This window comes from Pogonomyrmex barbatus, unplaced genomic scaffold, assembly GCF_055798465.1.
Source record: "Pogonomyrmex barbatus isolate J1 unplaced genomic scaffold, ASM5579846v1 scaffold16, whole genome shotgun sequence".
In the NCBI taxonomy this organism is placed as follows: domain Eukaryota; kingdom Metazoa; phylum Arthropoda; class Insecta; order Hymenoptera; family Formicidae; genus Pogonomyrmex; species Pogonomyrmex barbatus.
Genome location: NW_028297112.1, coordinates 5,532,989 through 5,553,847, shown reverse-complemented (window position 1 = coordinate 5,553,847; position 20,859 = coordinate 5,532,989). Strand labels below are relative to the sequence as shown.

At 36.5% G+C, this 20,859-nt stretch overlaps 3 protein-coding genes across 11 annotated transcripts in view; 2 read left to right on the top strand and 1 right to left on the bottom strand.

Annotated features, from left to right (window-relative positions):
• Positions 1–15,768, top strand: part of tgo (Aryl hydrocarbon receptor nuclear translocator homolog tgo) — a 41,031-nt gene extending 25,263 nt beyond the window's left edge. For 3 of the 9 annotated variants that reach the window (XM_011644641.3, XM_011644639.3, XM_011644633.3), the window contains 10 exons: positions 5,179–5,339; positions 10,847–11,164; positions 11,316–11,519; positions 12,450–12,641; positions 12,765–12,923; positions 12,994–13,144; positions 13,241–13,398; positions 13,705–13,883; positions 13,965–14,109; positions 14,187–15,768. In XM_011644641.3, coding sequence (XP_011642943.1) covers positions 5,179–5,339; positions 10,847–11,164; positions 11,316–11,519; positions 12,450–12,641; positions 12,765–12,923; positions 12,994–13,144; positions 13,241–13,398; positions 13,705–13,883; positions 13,965–14,109; positions 14,187–14,401 — 1,882 coding nt within the window. In that variant the 3' untranslated portion in view covers positions 14,402–15,768. Of the gene's footprint in view, positions 1–2,896; positions 3,265–5,178; positions 5,340–10,846; positions 11,165–11,315; positions 11,520–12,449; positions 12,642–12,764; positions 12,924–12,993; positions 13,145–13,240; positions 13,399–13,704; positions 13,884–13,964; positions 14,110–14,186 lie in introns of those variants that run through there. The other 6 variants (XM_089074046.1, XM_011644635.3, XM_011644640.3 and 3 more) reach the window with 5 other exon arrangements.
• Positions 15,769–16,272: 504 nt separating this feature from the next.
• On the bottom strand, positions 16,273–18,826 carry LOC105430878 (U3 small nucleolar ribonucleoprotein MPP10). The gene is made up of 4 exons (XM_011644632.3): positions 18,635–18,826; positions 17,076–18,423; positions 16,771–16,879; positions 16,273–16,686 (listed from the first exon to the last, which is right to left on the bottom strand). The coding sequence occupies exons 1-4, from the start codon at positions 18,706–18,708 to the stop codon at positions 16,322–16,324; spliced, it is 1,896 nt and encodes a 631-aa protein (XP_011642934.2). The 5' UTR covers positions 18,709–18,826; the 3' UTR covers positions 16,273–16,321.
• A 1,263-nt stretch (positions 18,827–20,089) lies between these two features.
• Positions 20,090–20,859, top strand: part of kst (spectrin beta chain, non-erythrocytic 5 kst) — a 73,419-nt gene continuing 72,649 nt past the window's right edge. Inside the window, exon 1 of the mRNA XM_089074044.1 lies at positions 20,090–20,609. The gene's annotated coding sequence lies outside the window, so the exon portion shown is untranslated. The remainder of the gene's footprint in view (positions 20,610–20,859) is intronic.

Here is a 20,859-nt window from a genome sequence, read left to right as displayed (position 1 = left end):
AACGTATATTTGTTATTTCTGCATTCCTTTATCAATGCAAGGGCGTAGCGAATGCGTTGTATATTCGCCGATCCCTAATTTCATGCATATCGATGCGCGGCCGCGCATTCGCATTCGCATTCGCATTCGCATTCGCGAGAAATAAATCGTAACGATAAATTGTACGATTGAGCAACGGCGATCCGCGTTGCAACTCTGTTTCTTGAGCCTATAAATTTATGCGTACAAGCCTTCGGGAATGTCGAGTATGCGGCAGGGGAGTGTCGTTGGACGATCTTGCGAATTATAAATTGCATTGCAAATCGTATTGTAAAGCATTATATCATATTATGTTCGTTCAGTTTCGATCTGGCTAACATCAAAGATAAACTATGAAAACAAAGGGTATATCAAAGGGATATCGAGATACGAACCATCTATCTCGCAAGTATCCTTAAATGCAGAGCGATTTGATGATAATTCCTCATTTTCCCCATCATCGGGTTAATTTTTCTTCTTTGCGAGGCTTCGTACGCTGTGTGCAGTGTTTCCGAAGCCTGTGTTTCTGAAGCAACATTAGGTCATCATGGTGCAGAGAGCCGTGTACAGGGTGTACCGTCGCTATTCCAACGATCGTGATCGACTCTTTAACAATTGGAGCGACGTACTGGATCTCTATCGGTTCGTAATTGTAGATTATTACGAGAGAGAATTTTAAAAACAAGATAATTTTAAAAAATTACGGGAGAAAAGATTCTTTAATAATCGCTTCACAATCTTGTTCCTCAAATAGCGCTGGTTAACGACGCAAACGGCAAACACGAATCTCCGCGACATCAGATTTCACTCCATCTCGTAGTTTTAAATTCCGCGAGACGGAATGCACACGTCGCATTTTATGCTTAAAATGTACTCACGCCGGGATAAAGGGATCTATTACCTCAACCTTCAACTAGTATCCTCTTTTTCAAGTAACGTGACCGGTGTCACGGGGTCAGCGTTGACCCCCGACCTAGGGATCAGGCACTTTTACCGTGTCGTTCACCGTAGCATCCGACGACCCCTGTGTATCAAATAGCGTAGTAAATGTGGTGTCTTAGTTCATTATGAATCGTTGTCAGGATAAATCATTGTTGAGATTAAAAATTATTACATTATCACTTTATCGCATTATCGTTATTCATTGACTTAAAAAAAGACATTTGTAATCTCTATTTGTCGCGTTAAAAAATATTTTTAAATGTACAACAATTAAAAAAAAACCTATATCATGTTGGCTGAAATATTATTAATACATAAACTTTATTTTCATAATATTTCATAATATTTCAACCAACACGATATAAATAGTTTTTTTTTTAACCACGTGTATTGCAAAATTACATGTAATCTTTATATAGCAATATCTAACAGTTATAACTACATAAAAAGCCATTTTATAAAAACTTGGATTTCTCTCAACAAATACAATTATGTTGTAACATCCTTTACGTCCATTTCTATCAATGTAAATTAACTTTAATCTTAAACTTTAAATCTACTCTTTATCTTTTTCTAGTTTCTGGAATTAAAAAAACGAGGAAAAGTAAATTAAATCGAGATTAAAGTTAATCTATATCGGTACAAATGGACATTAATGTGTTTGAAAGACAGATATCTTTTCCTAAGAAACAATAACAATTTCTAATCGAAAAAAGATGACTATCACTATTTGAAAGAGGATCAATAGAGGAGAGATCGACTATCCAAGAAATAAAAATAAGATAGAACGTCATAAAAGCACTAACATATCGTGACTTCAAGATCAGAGAAAGATTAGAATAGAGGATTGGGATGAGGATAGTACCGAGACACCCGGTATACTCTGGTACACTGAGCTGGACCTACGGAGCGAGCGGGCAACTTCGGAGCGTCTGACCTCTGACCCAAGAGTTCTCTCCCCGTCCTCCTCTTCACGGATCGCGTTCCTCCACCCCTCCATCCCTCTCCTCCCTTCGTTCTTGCTCTTGCCGTACCGCGCGGTGCATACTCCATTTTATACTTGTGCTTTAAGCGCCGTGGCCTTTTTTAAATAGCGGGTCTCTGCCGGGGCCGGAGCCGTCCACGACGTCATCGAGCGTTACGGATTCCCTTGGTCTTCGGGACGAGACAATAATAACGATAACGATCGTCCGCGCACGGAGTTGAAGGAAAAAAATTGCACCAAATCGTATAATGAGAGGAACGTGAAAGACATTGACTTGAATCATGACGATTTCACTTCTTCGATTTATTTCTTTTTCCTTTCAAATTGTAATAAATTATTCTGCTCATCGCTCTGTCAAGAAGAAATTAGCAATTTCTTTATTATTATTGCTTTGATAATAATAATGTTAAATACGATTACTGTGCACTTCAAATTGTTCGAAAAAGCATGAGTAGATAAATTTTAAGATCACAATCCAGCAATATTTTTCTACATATGAAATTTTCAAAAGGTAAGTAAATTGATAAATAAAAATTGCTAAAATATATTTTTTTTTATATAATAGAATACGTATGTAAAAAATTATTTATATCTTTAATATCAAAAGTATGATAATAATGGTCAATAAAATATGATTTTAAAAATTTTCTGTCTCGTTCTTAAATCTCTTTAATATTAGAAATTTAGATTTATGAGTTTAGAAATTTTATATGTAGAAAACTATTAGACTGTGATTTTTATATAAAATTTAATTATTTTTATAAATATTTATTTTAAAATTATTGCTCTCACTATTACTCGCATTTATAGACATTTAGGTCTATAGTATCCAAATATTTGAGTTTAAAACTGTCAAATTATTAGAAGCAGGATGATACAATGTGTTCTCTACTGGCGTGGGGGTAGGAGAGGGGGGGGAGGGAACTGTAACCATCAGATTGGCAGCAGAATAAATAGAGTCAAATCATTAGTCAATATTTACGTTCCAATAAAGTACTACATCACTAATCTTCTTTCGATCTTTCCTGACTAGTCTTCTCGAAACACTTCTTGACGAAACACGACCAGTGTTATTAAATTCATCGGTACAAATTCTCTTGCTATTAAATTCATCGGTACATATTCTGTGATATATAAAACGAATAAATAATGTCGAAACGAGGCTGGGAGTGCCAATATTACACAGTAGAAAATTGTATGACAATATGCGTTCTCTGTGCTCATGGTTTTCCATCTTCCGCTTCAATAGAAGACTTACGTCAGCATATAATCAATTGTCATCAAATAAGCGACGAAAACGGAGTAGGGACCACAACTAGGTAAATAAAATATTCGTTAATAATATTTAACCTTTATTTTTGTTATAAATATTATAGGTATTTCAATTAATAAATTTCATATATAGTTAATGGTATCAAATTCTGTAATTTATCAAATTTGCCATTTATTTAAATAGTCATCTAATGTGAAAAAAACCATATATTTTAATAATGGAGTAAAATTCTTCGATAGAATATTCGGATTTCCTTTTTGAAACTTTCTTGAAATTTTTTTTTAATAATTATGCTGAATATTCAAATATCCAAATTCGATATTAAAAATCCTAATTAAAATTCATTAAATCAGAAAATTAATTTTTAGATATACGTATATAGCAACATTAATACGTTTCGCACAGACTATGCTCGCATGGACACGGCAGTCCCATTGAATGGATCAATTTTATTTTTCAATATTTCATATCACAGCCATCCAGTCGCGGGGAGTAGACGCCGCGATAAAAAAAAAAAAAAAAAAAAGTTAACGCAAACCAATCAGCATATCGATATCAAATTTTAATCTCGCACCCTGTGTATTCGAATAGGATATCGACGTTACGGTTTGATCGTGAAACTATCCATTTCGTGGAGTGAGCAAATTTTTTTATCATTTTGTGAAACGATGTTCTTCCTTATCTATCTCAGGGCAGAGATCCGGTTCAGGAAATGGACAACGATCATGCCTAGTTCAATAAAGAAACTTGTCAGTTGAGTATAATAATTCCTACCAGGAAATGCTCTCTAGTTATCTTCTATAATTACATGATTGACGAATAAGACAAAATAATTATCAGTCATTTATCTTGAAATTACGCTAAATAATATATGAAACACAGAAAAAAGTACTTTTGTATCTGGATCGGTCTTATAAATATTTATTTATATCATTCATTCAAGGTTGCTCTAGAATGGTTGGTCTAGATCATCATAGAACAGGCATCGACATCGAGATAGACCACGAAGTTCGGTTGATGTAGTTGACTCGTTGGCGAAATGATCGGTTTTCGCAAACGGAACGCAGCGGCTATTCGCCGATGGCGAATTAACCGTCGCCGGTTTGCGCATCGGGGGATTGAGCGAGCGAGAATCCGGCTTACGTGTTGCGTGCGGATTCTGCCTTCGCGAAGTTTCTTGGAAAATTGTCGCGAATTAAATGCCATTAAATTTACGATTTGCGCGCCGGCGATTACGCAGCTCGCCCGTCGAAGTAAAGGGAGACGTGCCTGGCGGTTACCCTCTGGTAGCGTAATAACAGGGGAGGCCTCAAATTGTGGTCTCGCTCTGATATCCTCCCCCGTCTAGGTGGACTACTCGAGAATTTATCGGTCGAATCGATCGTGGCGCCAACGACGTTCGTAACCGAGTTTCATTTTAGCTTGCGTATCTTACATGAAACTTTAATTGGAAATGCGTTGATAAATGAATGCAAAAGACATTCGTTAACAAGTACAAATGCGATCGTAATTCGTATTTCTTCACGTGAGCGATTTAATAACCGCTGTTAATATTACAAAAAATAATAAAAATTATGTATTGTTTATTCCGTGTTTATTAATAATTATTTATAAACTGAAACGTACAACGATACAGATCGATTTAAATGTAGCCAACGGACACTGCACGTAAAACTATATATATAAATAAATTGCGATTATATACAGGCGCAAGAAGGCAGAATTTAACACAAATTGAAATGCCGTATCGCGTAACGTTTATTTCACGTTATTTCACGCTACTTCCTGCGCTACTCGCGGCAGCTCCTCGACGGCAGGACGCGCAAAAAAAAACTCCTGTCTCTCCGCCTGTTCCGCGTTTTAGCTTCGTTGTTCGCGCTGTTTTTAGCCGTAGTAGGAGAAACCGCACACCAGTTCCTCGAACTATGCAATTACCTCGGTTTTGTCTTGCGACTTACTGCAGGGAGAATCATTGCGAGATCGAGCGGCGGCGGCGGAACAAGATGACCGCCTACATCACCGAGCTCTCCGACATGGTGCCGACCTGTTCAGCTCTGGCCCGGAAACCCGACAAGCTCACGATCCTCAGGATGGCGGTAGCGCACATGAAAGCTCTCAGAGGTGAGTAGCTTCGGTCCTAAACGAGAAAAATTGTTTGCGATTGTTGACAACCCTCAACATTCTCTATAATTGGAAATGAAGTGTGTACGTGGATTCCAATTATATTGATATTATTGATATTGAGTATAGTTAGTTGAGATATACCCATCATTCACACATATGCTTCTGACAATTATAATTCTTACGATAAGTAATAACATTTGGTTAAAATATCCTCGTATACATCTTACGAAGAATTATTGCTGCCTTTCTGAGGCAGCATTAAACGATCTCTTTTCAATCGTCATCTCTTCTCAGCATTTAAGAAATTGAGAAAAAAATTGCCATTTTTCAAACGATCACTAAGAAATACGGTGGCAAGATGTTGAGGAGCCCGTCCCATTATTCGAAGTAAAAAGTTCTCTGGTGGATTTTTCATCGAGAGGTGAAAAAAGCCTCGAATGTCGATAACTTACGATTCATAAGAGCCATAAGCCACTTGAATTTAACTTAAGTCCTGGAACTCGCACGCGCCGCAAAGTCGACAAATATTAGCAAAGAATTTTTCTCTCTTGTTTTCTTTCTTTTAGTAGATACATACTTTTTACAATTTTACATTTATTTAAACTTTTACACGTTGGATTTGCTTTTTCAAAGAAGAATAAAAATAACTATTTTCATATATAACTTTTATTTAACTTTTTTTTTTTCCGATATAATTTCCAACAAGTTTACTGGTAAATAAGAAAAAGCAGATCTCTCTCTCTCTCGCTCTCTCTCGCTCTATCCTTTTTTCTCTTTTAATTTTGATTCCTCGCCCAGCCGTCATCGATAAGAAAGAGTGGAGTTTCGACGCAAGACGTGACGATTAAGTTACAGCGATGTTTGAGTTATCCGGCACGAGCGGCGCAATAACTTGAACGCAACGCGAGATCTCGGAGTCTTAATGTGAAGCCGATTAAATTACGGCCGTAGTCGACCAGTCGTATGTTACGTTACGTACCTGCGACTATTGATTACACGGGGGAACACTCGGCCCGAGTCTCTCCTGGGTCGACGCGCGAGAACGCGCTGGGATCCTCGTCTCGACAGAGGCGAGAATTTACGAGCGCTTTTAGGATATTTACACCGCCGACACAGTTGCGCGACTTCCTTGTTAGATCGAAGACGAAACAGATCGATGTAACGTCACGAAGAAGTTTCTCGCAAGGGTCTCTCTCAAGGTTTCTCTCGAAAGATATTTGCACGTATCAAACGTATGTATCTTGATCTTCAATCCGTTAAATGTTACAATTGTAATATGTTGTACTATATTTATAAAAAATTATAATTATTTTTATCTTGAAATGAGTAGACAGAATGGATTCTTATTGATTTGCTTGAAGAATTAGGTCAGAAATTTACAGAAATAATATTGTAATAAAACTGTTTTATGTGAAAAAAATCGAAACCATTCTTAACATCAAAAAAAAAAAAAAAAAGAAAAAAAAAGAAAAGAAAACAATTTTGCAATTTTAAGAAAAAAATTTTTCGCGAAGTGTTTTGTATAATTTCGTAAAAATTCTCTTGTATTAAAATGTCACGATGACAGATTTGAAAATTTCCGAAGGTATTCCGTGGTAGACGTAGAGCTCGTGGTGGATATCTAAATGACCGATTGATGAGGGAATTTTTGAAGAATTTTTGATATGGTGGAAGACAGAGAGGCGGAGAAGGGACGACCACCGAAACGACCGCGTAACGTCGTGGCACAGGTTTCGAGAGCCGGTGGCGGTCATATCGAATGCAACGAGCGCGATATATGCTTCCGGTGGGCACGATGGGCGGAGTTGTGTGTCCCGTCTGTTGGCGGCTATCCCTTTGGTAGTTTCTACCGGGTATCTATCTATCTACCTGAGCCCGGGGGAGCCTGCGGCCGATGGACGCGTGCTGCGTATTGTGCGTGAATGCGCGCGTGTATATGCGCGATTCTGCCGTGATTCCACCTAAGTATTGGTGGTGCGTCGCGTTGTTTATAGCCGCTTCTCCTCTTTCTCGACGACGAAAGCCGCTGCATACAAATCGCTCTCTCGCTCAAAAGAGGAAAATCTCTCTCTCTCTCTCTCCTCCCTCCCCCTCTCTCTTCCCCTCTTCTCTCCTCCCCTCTCTTCCTCTCTCCTCTCTCACCTTTAAAGAGAAAGAGAGAAAAGAGGAGGACACTCGTTTACGCGCGCAAACACCCACCCCCCCATGCGTGCGTTATGTAGAAGAGGATTATACGATCGCAACGAGACATACGTCAGTACGAGCACCAGAGGATTTTTTATGATCCCGGAACGCCGGCGATAAAAATCGTCAAGAGACTGAAGAACCGTTTGGCGAACGTCGATAGGAAAGACGGCGCCGTTTCTGTCGCGAAAACGGTCGATTTTTTTTTTTTTTACATTCATGATGCTTCCAGCACGGTATTATCTTGGTAGATAATTCTTCTAAATTTAAAAGAAATATTCTCAGTCATCAATGTTAAATATACGCTTTCCATTCTACAATTTCGACAGTACTCGGATATTATATTGCTTACAGGGAAAAAACGATTTTGCTAAAGTATTTAAAAATTTGAATATAGATCTGAAAATAATATTGTTGGGTTGTCAAAATAAATATGCACTTAAGACGATATCATATTGCAAAATTTTTTTATATTCCAACAACTACTTTAAAAACGCCCTACATAATTATTTTGATGATCCAAGAGAATTATTTTCAAATCTTTCTAACTAAAACTATTCTTTCTATATAAATATCAAAATCACTGTGATAGAAAACTTTTTTCTTAGTCGTTTGCATTATCAAAAACTTGATGTTTGATAATATCAAAGATGTCAATAGGAAGAATTTCAATATCCCGATCCAGCATAGTTGTTGTTAGAATATGTTAACGTGTTAGAATACATAAAAATGGAAAATAAACGGTTACCGGCGTGGGATTGCATACTAAAAATGTGAGATGTGAGATGTATCGAATAGCATATATGGATTTTAAGCGAAATTTTTATTCAATTCAATTTAATTCGATCTTTTCGTTAGTTGCGTAAATGTTTGCGTTATTTAAAAAATTTAGTAAATTTAAAATGTTTTTTTTTCTAATTATTACGAGTTTGAATGTTTATTTCTATTTTACATAGTAATATGTATATATATTCTCATAAATATCTCTAAAATGTTGTATCGTTGAATTGCTATGTTACAATTTTTTCCGAATGCATAATGATTTTGAAATTATTCTTTTTGTGCATCCTGAGATTTATTAAAAGAAAAACATCATATATATATATATATATATATATATGACATAATATTAAGTTTATTTATCTTTTAAATTCTTATATAAATAGGCATTTAAACTGTAAAGGATTTGATATTTGAAGATGTTGATGTCACTAATAATCACCGTTGATAGAAAACTGTACATGGATTCTCTCGGCGGAAAATGTCGAACCATTGGACCACGTGGAAAGTAATGGTAACGAAGGTCACCGGAGGGTCTTCCATAGATCTTGTTTGGAAGTCGTTAAAGTACCTCTTCCCGGAATTTCTCCGTATATCGGGGTAAAGATCGCATCGCAGCGCGAGAGAACTTCTCTCTCTCTCTCTCTCTCTCTCTCTCTCTCTCTCTCTCTCTCTCTCTCTCTCTCTCTCTCTCTCTCTCTCTCTCTTTCTCTCTTTCCTTCTTCTTCTTTCCTTTCTTTCTCCTACTTCCTCTTTCTCTCTCGGGATCCGCCGTCCGCTTTGCAATTCCGATCTTGCACCTCGATAGTTACCTCCGCTGGCGAGGTGCCCCGTCCTCATTTTTGGTACCACGCCACAGCGCTGCGGTCTTCGCGTCTCTCCGGAGGTCAACTTCGGAAGAAGCTATCGAGAAGTGATTTCAATATTCGATAGGACACGACTTGCTTAGGAATTCGCGAAATACTCTTCAAGGTTTGGATCACGCTTCAAAGGCAATCGCCTTTTCTACGATGAATTTAGCAACTAATTCTTCCTTCCACAGGCTTAACAATTGCATTTAGCTCTATGAAGGGACCGAAATTTCGCGTTAATCAAAGAATTCATAGCATCTCTATAAATTGCATTATTATTTGCAACAAAATCTGGGCACATGGAAAGAATGATTTTGTTGAAATAATATTAAAAAAAAAAAAATGGGAATCAGGAATGATAACTCTCTCAATAAAAAAATATCGACTAAATCTGAACAAAGCTCGGATTGTACACCTTGATTTCCAATCCCATATATAGGGAGTGTAGCAAATATAATGAAAAAAACAGTCGCAGGATTAGGGACAAAGATTGCTTTAGCAAGCTGAGGGAATGGTCCGAGTCTACAAAGATCGTCTTCCGGCGAACAGAAATGTGATGTATAAAATATCATGTAAAGACTATGACGCATCATATATGGGACAAACTTCTAGACAGCTGAGAACAAGGATTTCGGAGCAATCACATAAACAGGAATACAGCAACTGCGTCTATGATCACAGACCATACAGGTTATAATAAAATCATGAATTCAATTGGGATGATGTAAAGATATTGGATAGAGAACGCTTTTTAGAAAAAAGATTAACATCAGAAATGCTTTGTATAAAACAACGAAACAGTCTTAATTTACAAACAGATACGGAATTCCTACATAATGGATACGTCTCTATCTTAAGCAAATTATAAAATCTTTTGTTATTTGCGGGCTCTAACTTGTTGTCCAGGAGAAGAGAGAAGGGGGGGGCCTTATTTTAATATTGTTATTCTTCCTACCCTCATGTTGTCTCGTTTTACCAATTTGACTTTATTCTCACATATGATTCACAAAGACTTAACCGTTGGGACTCCTTTCGTTTTTTTATTTGTTAAATTATTGCGAACTTCATTATATAAGATTGAAAAAACTTTCAACACCGCTGCCTTTATCAACTAATAATTTTTCTTTGTGACCGATAGTGAGATGGCTCGGAAATTGAGCCGAAAGGTTTAAGGTAAAGAAGTGTAGAATGTAGAAATAATTTTTTCCAAAAAATAAAATACGCATCGTCATCAGCGGTCTGGATTCTTATTAGTCCTTTATAGTTGAGTGATTGTTAGATTTTGAGAGTCAGTAAATTATTATATTAATTTGTTTTATTACAAAAAAAAATTCGGCCAAAGACAGATCTGAAAATAATTTTGTTGCATCAAAGTTATTATGTAGAATGCTTAAGTATGATGACATGTATAGATATAATATTGCAATAATTTTTTTATCTAGCAACCAAATTGAATTTTATATCTTACATAATTATTTTGATGAAACAAAATTATCTTCACACATACATAAAACTCTGTATCTAGCCAGATTTTTATAATACTTTAGCAAAATTGTTCTTCCTATGTAGACTTGTAAGTAAGTAAGACTTAAAGTAATAAATTCAAATCAAATTATTCTCTCTAAATCCCGTTATTCTGTCTTCGCGACGAAACGTTGTCAGAATGAAATGAAATGAAATGTGTCGTAGGCACCGGAAATACTGCCACCGACAACGCCTACAAACCATCCTTTCTCACGGATCAAGAGTTGAAGCACTTGATCCTCGAGGCGGCTGACGGCTTCCTGTTTGTCGTGAGCTGCGACACAGGCAGGATCATCTACGTGTCTGACTCGGTCGCGCCGGTATTGAACTACACGCAGAGCGACTGGTTCGGCACTAGCCTCTATTCGCAGGTTCATCCCGATGACACTGAGAAGGTGCGGGAGCAGCTCAGCGCAGCAGAACCGCAGCACGGTGGTCGAGTGTTAGACCTTAAAACCGGGACAGTGAAGAAGGAAGGCCAATGTAAGCAAAGAAAAAAAGGTGGTTTTGCAGGATTTTAACTTTGATTTCCTGTCAGATTATTATTAGACAATTCGATCGGTCAAGATATTCAAGATGTGTACTCTGTGAAAGAAATATATTCGTGAAATAAAAACGAATCGCTTTTTTGCAGCTTCGATGCGATTATGCATGGGTTCGAGAAGAGGCTTCATATGCCGCATGAAAGTTGGCAATCTGCAGACCACGGGCGATATGGCAGCTGCACACGGGTTACATCGTATGAAGCAGAGAAACTCTCTGGGCCCTCCCGCGCGCGATGGTCAGAACTACGCGGTGGTACATTGCACCGGATACATCAAGAATTGGCCACCTACCGGTGAGTTTGGTACGGGTTACATGTCTGCACCGAGTCGAGAGAATCGTACATAAGATCGTACGTCGACGACGTACCACCACCATCACCACTACCTCTACCATCATCGTGTATAACGGTCTCTCTCTCTCTCTCTCTCTCTCTCTTTCTGTTTCTCGGGCGCGACGCACAGACCCCGGCTTTCTATTTTAAAGCGGGGGAGATGTCGTGCCCGAGGAATACGAACGAACCGTTCCTGGAATACAGCGGAACGCATATGCCACGTGTGTACTGTAAAATAAGAACCGCTTCGAGTCGCCATGACTGAATTTTTCAGCTCTAATTAAATATTCCTTCTATCATATTTGCTTTCGATCCAGGAACTGAATAGACGTTATAAATTTTTATGCTCTAAATATTTAATCGATTTGAGAAAAGAATATCAGATGCTTTTTGCTAGATATATATACATATTCCGAGCTGAAACACTTGTCTTTTCAAAGTATTCGTTTAACTGCTGAATGGAAAATCGTCAGCATTAAGAATCGCGGCGAGGTAATCGGCTGTTAACATATTTGTTTAATATTCATGATCACGTGCGTAGTTCTTTTTGTTTCATCAATGGCTTTGTGGCAGCCGCTGGTTAATCCAACCTTATCGGTTACGTTAAAAAAGAAAGATGCCTCTCACGTTGCCTTTCGCGCACATTAAATCCGACAGAGATGCGATAAATCGCTCTGTAATGTTTTAATTTCAAGATACAACATACGATATCAGCGTTTTAACATATCAGTATAAAGTATAATAAGACAAAGTATAATTTCATGAAAATCATGAAATATTATTTATATAATGATGATATCAGTATGATAATCTTACTTACTTAGTATATAAGACCTTTCTTCAAGCCGATCAACGGGAAATCATGGACTGATTCATGATTTTACGCTGTAGGTGATTTTGTTCCCCCATGTGTACCAGGTGTGGGTCTAGGTGACAGAGGTCCTGGGGGTGTTCAAACTGGTCCAGACGGCGTAGTCACGGATGAAAATGCCTCCACGCATTGCTGCCTTGTCGCCATTGGGCGATTACAGGTCACTAGCACACCAAATAGTAGCGACTTAGCAGATTCCAATAGCAATAGCAGTAAGTATCATTTTATTATTAATTTAAAGAAGTTTAATAAATGGAAAGTTACTTTATTTATGTAATAATGCAGACAAAATAATCATAATTTCCCTAAGTTATAAATTATATTTCTATTTATAGAATTTGTATCACGTCACTCCGTAGAAGGTAAATTTACCTTTGTGGATCAAAAAGTTGGTGGAATTTTGGGTTATACTCCATCGGAACTCTTAGGTCATTCTTGCTATGAATTTTTCCATCCGGAAGATGTAACACATATGCGAGAAAGCTTTGAACAAGGTAACGTTCGCTCGCTATTACGTCTCATATTTTTAAACGTTTTATTAACGACATGCGGTTTGTTTTCTAGCTTTGAAGTTAAAGGGACAAATCGTGTCTGTGATGTACAGATTTCGAGCTAAAAACCGCGATTGGGTGTGGTTGAGAACGTCAGCATTTGCGTTTCTAAATCCATTCAATGACGACGTCGAGTATATCGTCTGCGAGAATATGAATGCAAAGTAAGAGTAACTAAAGTTGTAATTCAAGTTTTTAAGAAATTTTATGTTACATTTTTCGTTCTTTTGATTTGCATGAAAAAGATATTCTTTATTTAGGTCATTTCATCCAAGTAGTGATGGTCAAACGGAGAGTGAAGCTGTACCTACTTATGGACAACCTGGTCTGGACTATTCCCTTCAAAGACATCCTGCCAGGGATCCGCTGTACTCCGCGCATCATATGATGCAGCATCCAGCGACTGTAGCTACAGCTAGTAAGATAATTGTCACATATTCTATTTTATTTGTTGCATAATCAAATATTTCCTTTTTTTTTTACTAGGATCAGTTAGATTTAACATAGTTAATTTAGTAACAAATTTCATAATAGATTTTAACTCTTTAATTTTTTAAGATTTTCATTGTGTGTGTGTGTGTGTGTGTGTGTGTGTGTGTGTGTGTGTGTGTGTGTGTGCGCGCGCGCGCGCGCGCGCGCGTATGTATGTATGTATATGTATATATATTTAACATAAGCCACACGTTTTAATCTTAATAAAATATTGAATGCATGTCATTCCTAGGTCCGCAACAACCGAGGCCGTCCAGCACACAGAACGTATACCAAAGCTACGAAACGACGCAATCGCCAATAGCTTATGGGTCACCTGGACAGCAAAGCGCGCCCTCGTCGGTCTTAAGTAGGATTCAGAAACCAGCTAATACATCTCCAACTCCGCAAGCATGGACGATTGGAAGACAAGTACTTAATTCTTTATTTTTCAGTTTATAGTTTTAAAAAATTACAAACATAGTCTAAACACTTGACTATGTTTTTCAACAGCAACCCGTGACAGAAGGATATCAATACAGTCAATTAAGTCCATCGAGATCACCGAGCGGGCCAACATACACTCAACTCAGTAGCGGCGCTAGGACACCGGCTACACAGCAATATCATGCAGTCACAACAGTGCCTAATAATCCTGGTTAGTTCTTTTAATGCATCTTGCCTTCATGTTCTCCAAACGTTATATGAAAGTAATCCAAACATATATTTGCGTAGGTATGTGGGGTTGGCAGAGTCAACAGCATCAGACGCAACAACCAGACGGACAGACCGGCGCTCAAGTGGCCGCACAAGCGCAACCGCCGCATCCTGGACAGACTGGGCCTGGCACACAGCCGCAGGAGCTGTCCGACATGCTGCAAATGCTACAAGATCAAGGTGGCTCGTCTGGATTCGAGGAACTAAACATGTTCAATACTAACTTTGAGTAGCAACGAAAAAAACAACATGCCTCTGAAAAACAGCTTCTACTTTAGAGGAATTCTCTCTCTTCGGGACTTTTCCCGGTCGTTCGGTATCACTTTGGAGATTTAATTCAGGCATCGCAAATCGCACCCTCACGTCAGCATCCGAAGGATTGTTCACGAAGAAAAGAGAAATGCGACTTAACAATTTAGCACTGCATATATAGACTACGCAAAAACGATCGCACTGGGATTAGGACAGCCTAGTCTACCGGATTATTTACATATTATACATACGTATTATAACGAGAGGTTTTTGATTGTCATGGGTATCAGATACTGCAGGTACAATTGTCGCATTATATGCTCTATTTGAGATTCAAATTGACGAGCATATAATGGTATTGCTGCGAACGTGTCGTTAAACATCAAGTGCGACTGTACCTTCATGACGATTATTGATTAATGCTCGAAACGAATTATAATATGCACAGATGGGCTATTCACATTTGGCATTTGACATAAGATGCTAAATACAGTTTTATATTTATAAATTTTACATTTAAATTAAACATACAATTGATAAAAATACTAATAAATGAATTAAATTATTTTCAATATATCTGATTTTCTTTAATTATTGTATTTCGATAGACCTAAAAATAAATGTAAAACATTATAAATCAAAATTTATCAAGTCTGCTCATGGCAATGACAACTATTTGTAAAACCGACTCAATGAACAAAAATAAAAATTCATTCATTAGTGGTCTGTAGATATGGATATTTATGGCCTTGTTACAGGTATGCTAAACATATATATATATTATCTGTTTAGCATCTGTGCTTATTATACAAATCAAGCAACATAATTTTAATTTCATGATACTTTTAACTGTATTAGGCGATTCGATAAATATTTAACAAGCGAAAAAAGGAGAAAAATGAAAATAACGAGTGTAATCTAAACAATAAGAAAAAATATTTTTAAAAAACTTCTCAATCAAAAATCTATACACAAATCACGATAATTTTAATACCAGTTTATCGTTAGATTTATAAGGCTAGCTTAATTATTTTAATTTAGATCTTTGTAATTATAAACAGTGCAATCATAAATCAACACGCGACAAGAAATTGTTCGAGACATTGACAATGTACAAAAATTGTGTAATCCACCTTTGCTTCTCTGTGCAAGACACCGTTTTTAGATATTCTTAAAGAAAAAAATATAGATAATGTTACACATACGAATAATTGCATTTATAAGTAACCACGTGTGACTTAGCGCGTTTGTACGTGTTTTAGCAAATTTTGACAAGCATTGAAACGAAATTGCAGCATATCATGATGAATTGGGAACATTTTTCACTAATATATGAAGTATACATATACACATGATTTTTTTTTTAATCATCCTACATCGTAATGAGAATAGTATCATCACTTTTTGACAATAACTAATATATTGAGCTTAAAACAGGCATCAATATTTATATGCGAATGTTAAGTATGAATTTGTCTCTATCAAAGAGAAATTATTTCATAAATACCCTTGTCCACTGTTATATATTCCTTTGCACAATATCCCTATCCACATATTATACTTCCACAAGAAATCGTGAAATATGATTTAAAAAGCGAAGAGTGTTAGAAACGCATACGTGTCATGCAAGCTATAAAAAATATTTTTAGTGTATATATATATATATATATATATATATATATATATATATGTGTGTGTGTGTGTGTATCTTATATTATGCAGAGCATACATTGTTGTTTTTTTATAAGTTATTACTTACATATTCTTTTACAATAATAATCAATAACACAATACAATACAATAAACAAATAGTATGAAATTTTTAAAGACACGATAAAAAATATCAACAAAATTTTTCACTTACATTTTATTTAGATAAGTTTAAATATATAATATAAAATTTACAATTTCAATTTTACAGCCGAAGTAGCGGCAGTCTTCTTTTTGGATAAACTACCTTTTTTAACTTTACTTTTGACTTGATCTTGTAATTGTGTGAAAAACGCAGTCGAGGACTTTGTGACTTTATGCGTAGTTTCAGTAAGTTTCGTAATGTTTCTATCTTTAGTTATTTTCTTAAGCAATGCATCCTTTTCCTTCTTATTCTTATACTTCTTCGCGATTCCTGGTTGCAATGCTTTTAATTTTTCCTTCTTTTCCATTGCTTGCTGTTTAGCTTGTTGCTTAGATTTCTTTTTTCTTCTCTCGCGCTTCTTATCAGTTTTCGTTCGTTCCGATTTACCGATAAGATCACCGCGTGGTTTGACTAAAAACATAAGTTAGATAAAATAGATAAAATAAAAAGATATTGTATCATAGATTAAAACCATAATTATGCATAATAAGGTACCTGTAATTTCTTCAGGTGCTAACAGAGTAGCATCACTAATCGTAACAGGTGCCACTTCTTCCATATTAATTGCAGGCATATTGCTAATAATTTTAATCTCTGGTTTAGTCTAAAACAAAAACCATGCATATTACAAATGTTGAAAACCATTAATGCCTCAAAATAAACATAATAATAGAACGTTATTTCTACAAAACTGCAAGTTCTATTTGGAAATATCTATCTCTATAAATACATTTGTTTGTTAATATTCATTATTAAATATTACAAAATTTTATTTTAACATTAATTATAATAAATCTTACCATCTTAGGAGTGTAATGATAATTGGATAACGCATCCAATTTACGCATTAAAGAACGCATCATTTGTCGAATTTCATTATGTAACTGTGGTGATTCTTCTTTCTTTTGATTAATCTCTGGATCTAATGTTTGTTTTTGCCTCAGATACTCCTTTTCATAAATTTGTGACAAGCTTTCCTTACTTTTTTCTTGATTTAATATCAATTTCTTTTTATATTCCAATGGGGTTTCTACTGGTTTAAACTTTTTCTCAACATCATCCCAAGTTTTATCCTTGATCCGCTGCTTGATTATATCTTCTAACTTCATAGTAGTCTCCTCAGTGATCACAGGAGCTGGTTTTACATTTGTAGGGATATCAAAAACCTCCTCCAACAAACAATATTGCGGTCGACTTGGAGCATCCACTTCACCTTTTAATAACCATGGCTTCTCGTTGATCGTTTCCTCTTCCATTTCCTTAATCCTCTCCAGTGAACTCTTTTTACCAGCCTTTAAAGTAGATGCTGGCTCTGTATCTTGCTGCACTTTTACTTCCTCAACTTTCTTATTATAATTCACTTTATTTTCCAAGCTATCTGTCTCATCTGAATCATTAGTAAGATTGAATCTCACTCTCTTAATTTTGTGATCCTCCTCATCCTCTTTGTCCTCTGAATCAATATCCATTTCTTCACCTTCGCTTTCTAATTCTTCCTCTCCAGAATTCCTAATAGCATCGTCACTATCTGAATTTTTGCTTACATCAGATTTCTCATGTTCACTTTCAGGGCTATCAAAAAAATCTGCATACTTTATATATTTCTTTTCAGTACTATCTTCATCTTCCTCTTCAGAAACATCATTAAATAAATCTACCGATTCATCATCAGACTCAATACTGTCCTTTCCTTGTTTCTCTTTTCTTTCTTCTTTTGTTAGGTATTCATCCAATTCTTGCAACTTGAAAAATTTGTCATCTACAATAGAAGACTTCTTATGTTTTCTCTTTATCATGTTACTTTTAACTTCTACATCTTCAAATTCCTTCTCTTCAGACATGCCTTCATCCTCTTGATCTGAATGATCATTTACAATCTGTAAAGATTCAGGTTTCTTTGAACTCACTGGAATCACCAATTTTTTATTTTCTGATAAAACTATTGATATCTTATTTAAAAAGTGCGCTATCTCGCCCTCATTCTGCAGTTCCAATTGCTGCCAAATTTGTTCTTCATCAAATCCTTCTATGACTAATTCTGGTAATGCATTTATATTTCTATAAAACCTCTCATTTTTATGAGATTGCTCTTTAGTAAAGTCGTAGATACGTTTTATAAGGGCTGTTACGTCGATTCCATTTTTCTCACTAAAATTGAAAAAAAAGATTATGTCTGAAATAAATTTGTAAAACTTTTTGAATTTGGTTTATTATTTTGCACGTAAATTTTTGTTACAAATTTTTATTAATTTAATGTTATCCTTTATTTCTTCTGTTTTGTTTTGCAACCATTTTTTTCATTCTGGAATATCTTAGGTTAAAAATTAAATAATATTCAATTTCGCAATCTTTTACTTACCTTTTTATTTGTTTTAACGATTGAATATTATCAAGTGTAGATATAACATCATTAAGAACATCTATGCTGGTCATTTTTAATATATCAATAAATAAATTTGTTCAAAAATATATTATAAATATCGCAAAATACACGTGCCCATGTCATACCTATGTAGCAATAAACACGCTAAACCATGAAATATAAATGATATAGATTTCAGAAAGTCAATTGTGTATCTGAAAACGAAGTGGACATTACAGAAGTGGGGAAATTCACTAGAGTATCTGCAATTTTATATGCTGAAAGCTAGTAAATTTCCTTACTTTTGTAATTTTCATCTTGCTTCAAGATACACAATTGACTCCCTAAACGCAGTGGTAGAATAATCGAAATGATATATGATTGATTAATTTTCTTATTGTTTAAATTTTCTTATTGTTTAATTTTTTTTTATTTTCTACATTAATTACTTAATCGCAAAAAATTGACCAATCACAGTCTATTATTTTCGATCGCAATAAAAATACTTGCCTATGATTGGTCAATTTCTTCAGAGCTTACGATTGTACGACTATGGCCTCGTTCCGATATTCACCGCCAGTACTAAAAATATAGTTCGTGTTACATATATTATATAGATTTTCAATACTGGCATTGAATATCGGAACGTAGCCTATATAGAATCAGTCTAATGAAGGATTCATATCGCATCCGATGTTCGACATACGATCCCGTAATGCAATAGAGGATTTCATTTTTTAAGGTTCATAGGATGCAATCAAATGCTTCAAAGTATTTGTAACAAGCAAGTGGATCGCACTTTTAGATAAATTTTTGTCTCTAATAAAAGTATTCTTCTATTGGCTATTGTACGTTGATGCCGGACGCGACATGAACCCTACATAAATTATTAAAGATATTTGATCCAGATATTTTTTGTCCAGACTTTATTTATGTTACATATGGATTTTTTAATAACAATTGTTATATATGAGTATATTTTTTAAATTTTGATGTAAACCAATTTTTTGTTACTTAGATTTGTTCACAAATTTCACAATTACGATTGGTCATGGTCCAATAGAAGCATACATATATACATATAATGTATATGTGTATGGTGTGTGTGTGTATATATCATATATATGTGTATCCGTAATCCATAGAAAGCATTTTTAATACTGAATTTTTTCGTTGTTTTCTTTTTAATTAAAATCTGTTACATACGCACGCATGTGTCCGCCCGCACGTACACATGCACGCACATGCACGGGACAAAAAAATGAACGAAACTGGCCCAAAATATGCGATAAACAAAACCCCCAAGGCCCCGCTAGCGTATCACGAATTCACGAGATACGACGAAACGTGTTTGCCACGTGGAGTGGGGAAACTTGTTCGCCAGTCGTCGTGGAGAGGGGAAACTTGTTTCCACGGGCGGCGGAGTGAGGGAACCCGTTTCCTGAAAGGGGTGGGGTATACACAACGTGTCTTGAGACAGAGAGGGAGAACGTCGAGGGCGAGTGAAGTAAAGGGAAGGGGCTACGCGTGAAGCGGCCCCGAAGCGAACGAGGAGCAAGTCTGTGGCCGCTGAGGCATTGGCGCGGATCTCTGCTTGTTTCATGCCGGTTCGCGCGGTGAGAGGGAACGCGGTTCTCCAACGGACGCAGAAGCGAGGCGTGCACGCTGCGCGCCGCTGACGTGCGTTTTCGCTTCCTATTCGGGAAGTATATATTCGAATACTGGGGGGGAAAAAAAAAAAAAGAAAAGAAAAGAGAGAGAGGAAAATACAAAGAATACTTTGGCGGCGAATTGTGCGCGAGTGTATAACGATAACGAGGGAGAGATTCCGGTGTGCGTTTGGTTATTTCCTTCCTTCTGTCTGGTGGATTGTTCCGGTTGATTCACACGGTGCGCCACGGTGATTCCCCGAACGAAGAGTCGCCGCGATCAGTTTTCGGATAATTCGCACACGCGCACACAGGGCAGCAAGGTATGTGTTATTACCGCACGCGGTTCATGCGTTTGCACCCGACGATGACGAGGAGAGGACGATCATGGGCCGTTAATGTTACTTATGCCGCGCCAATCGATCGTTCTCCGGGTCAAGCCGACATTCGCTCGTCCGCGAGCGATCCAAAATTGCGAAATCGGCGAACGGGTGCGAAACCGGAACGAGTTTCGTGTACCCGTCGTATCGTAGAGCCGGTAGCCGCATTACCCTTCGCTTCTTCTACCTGCCA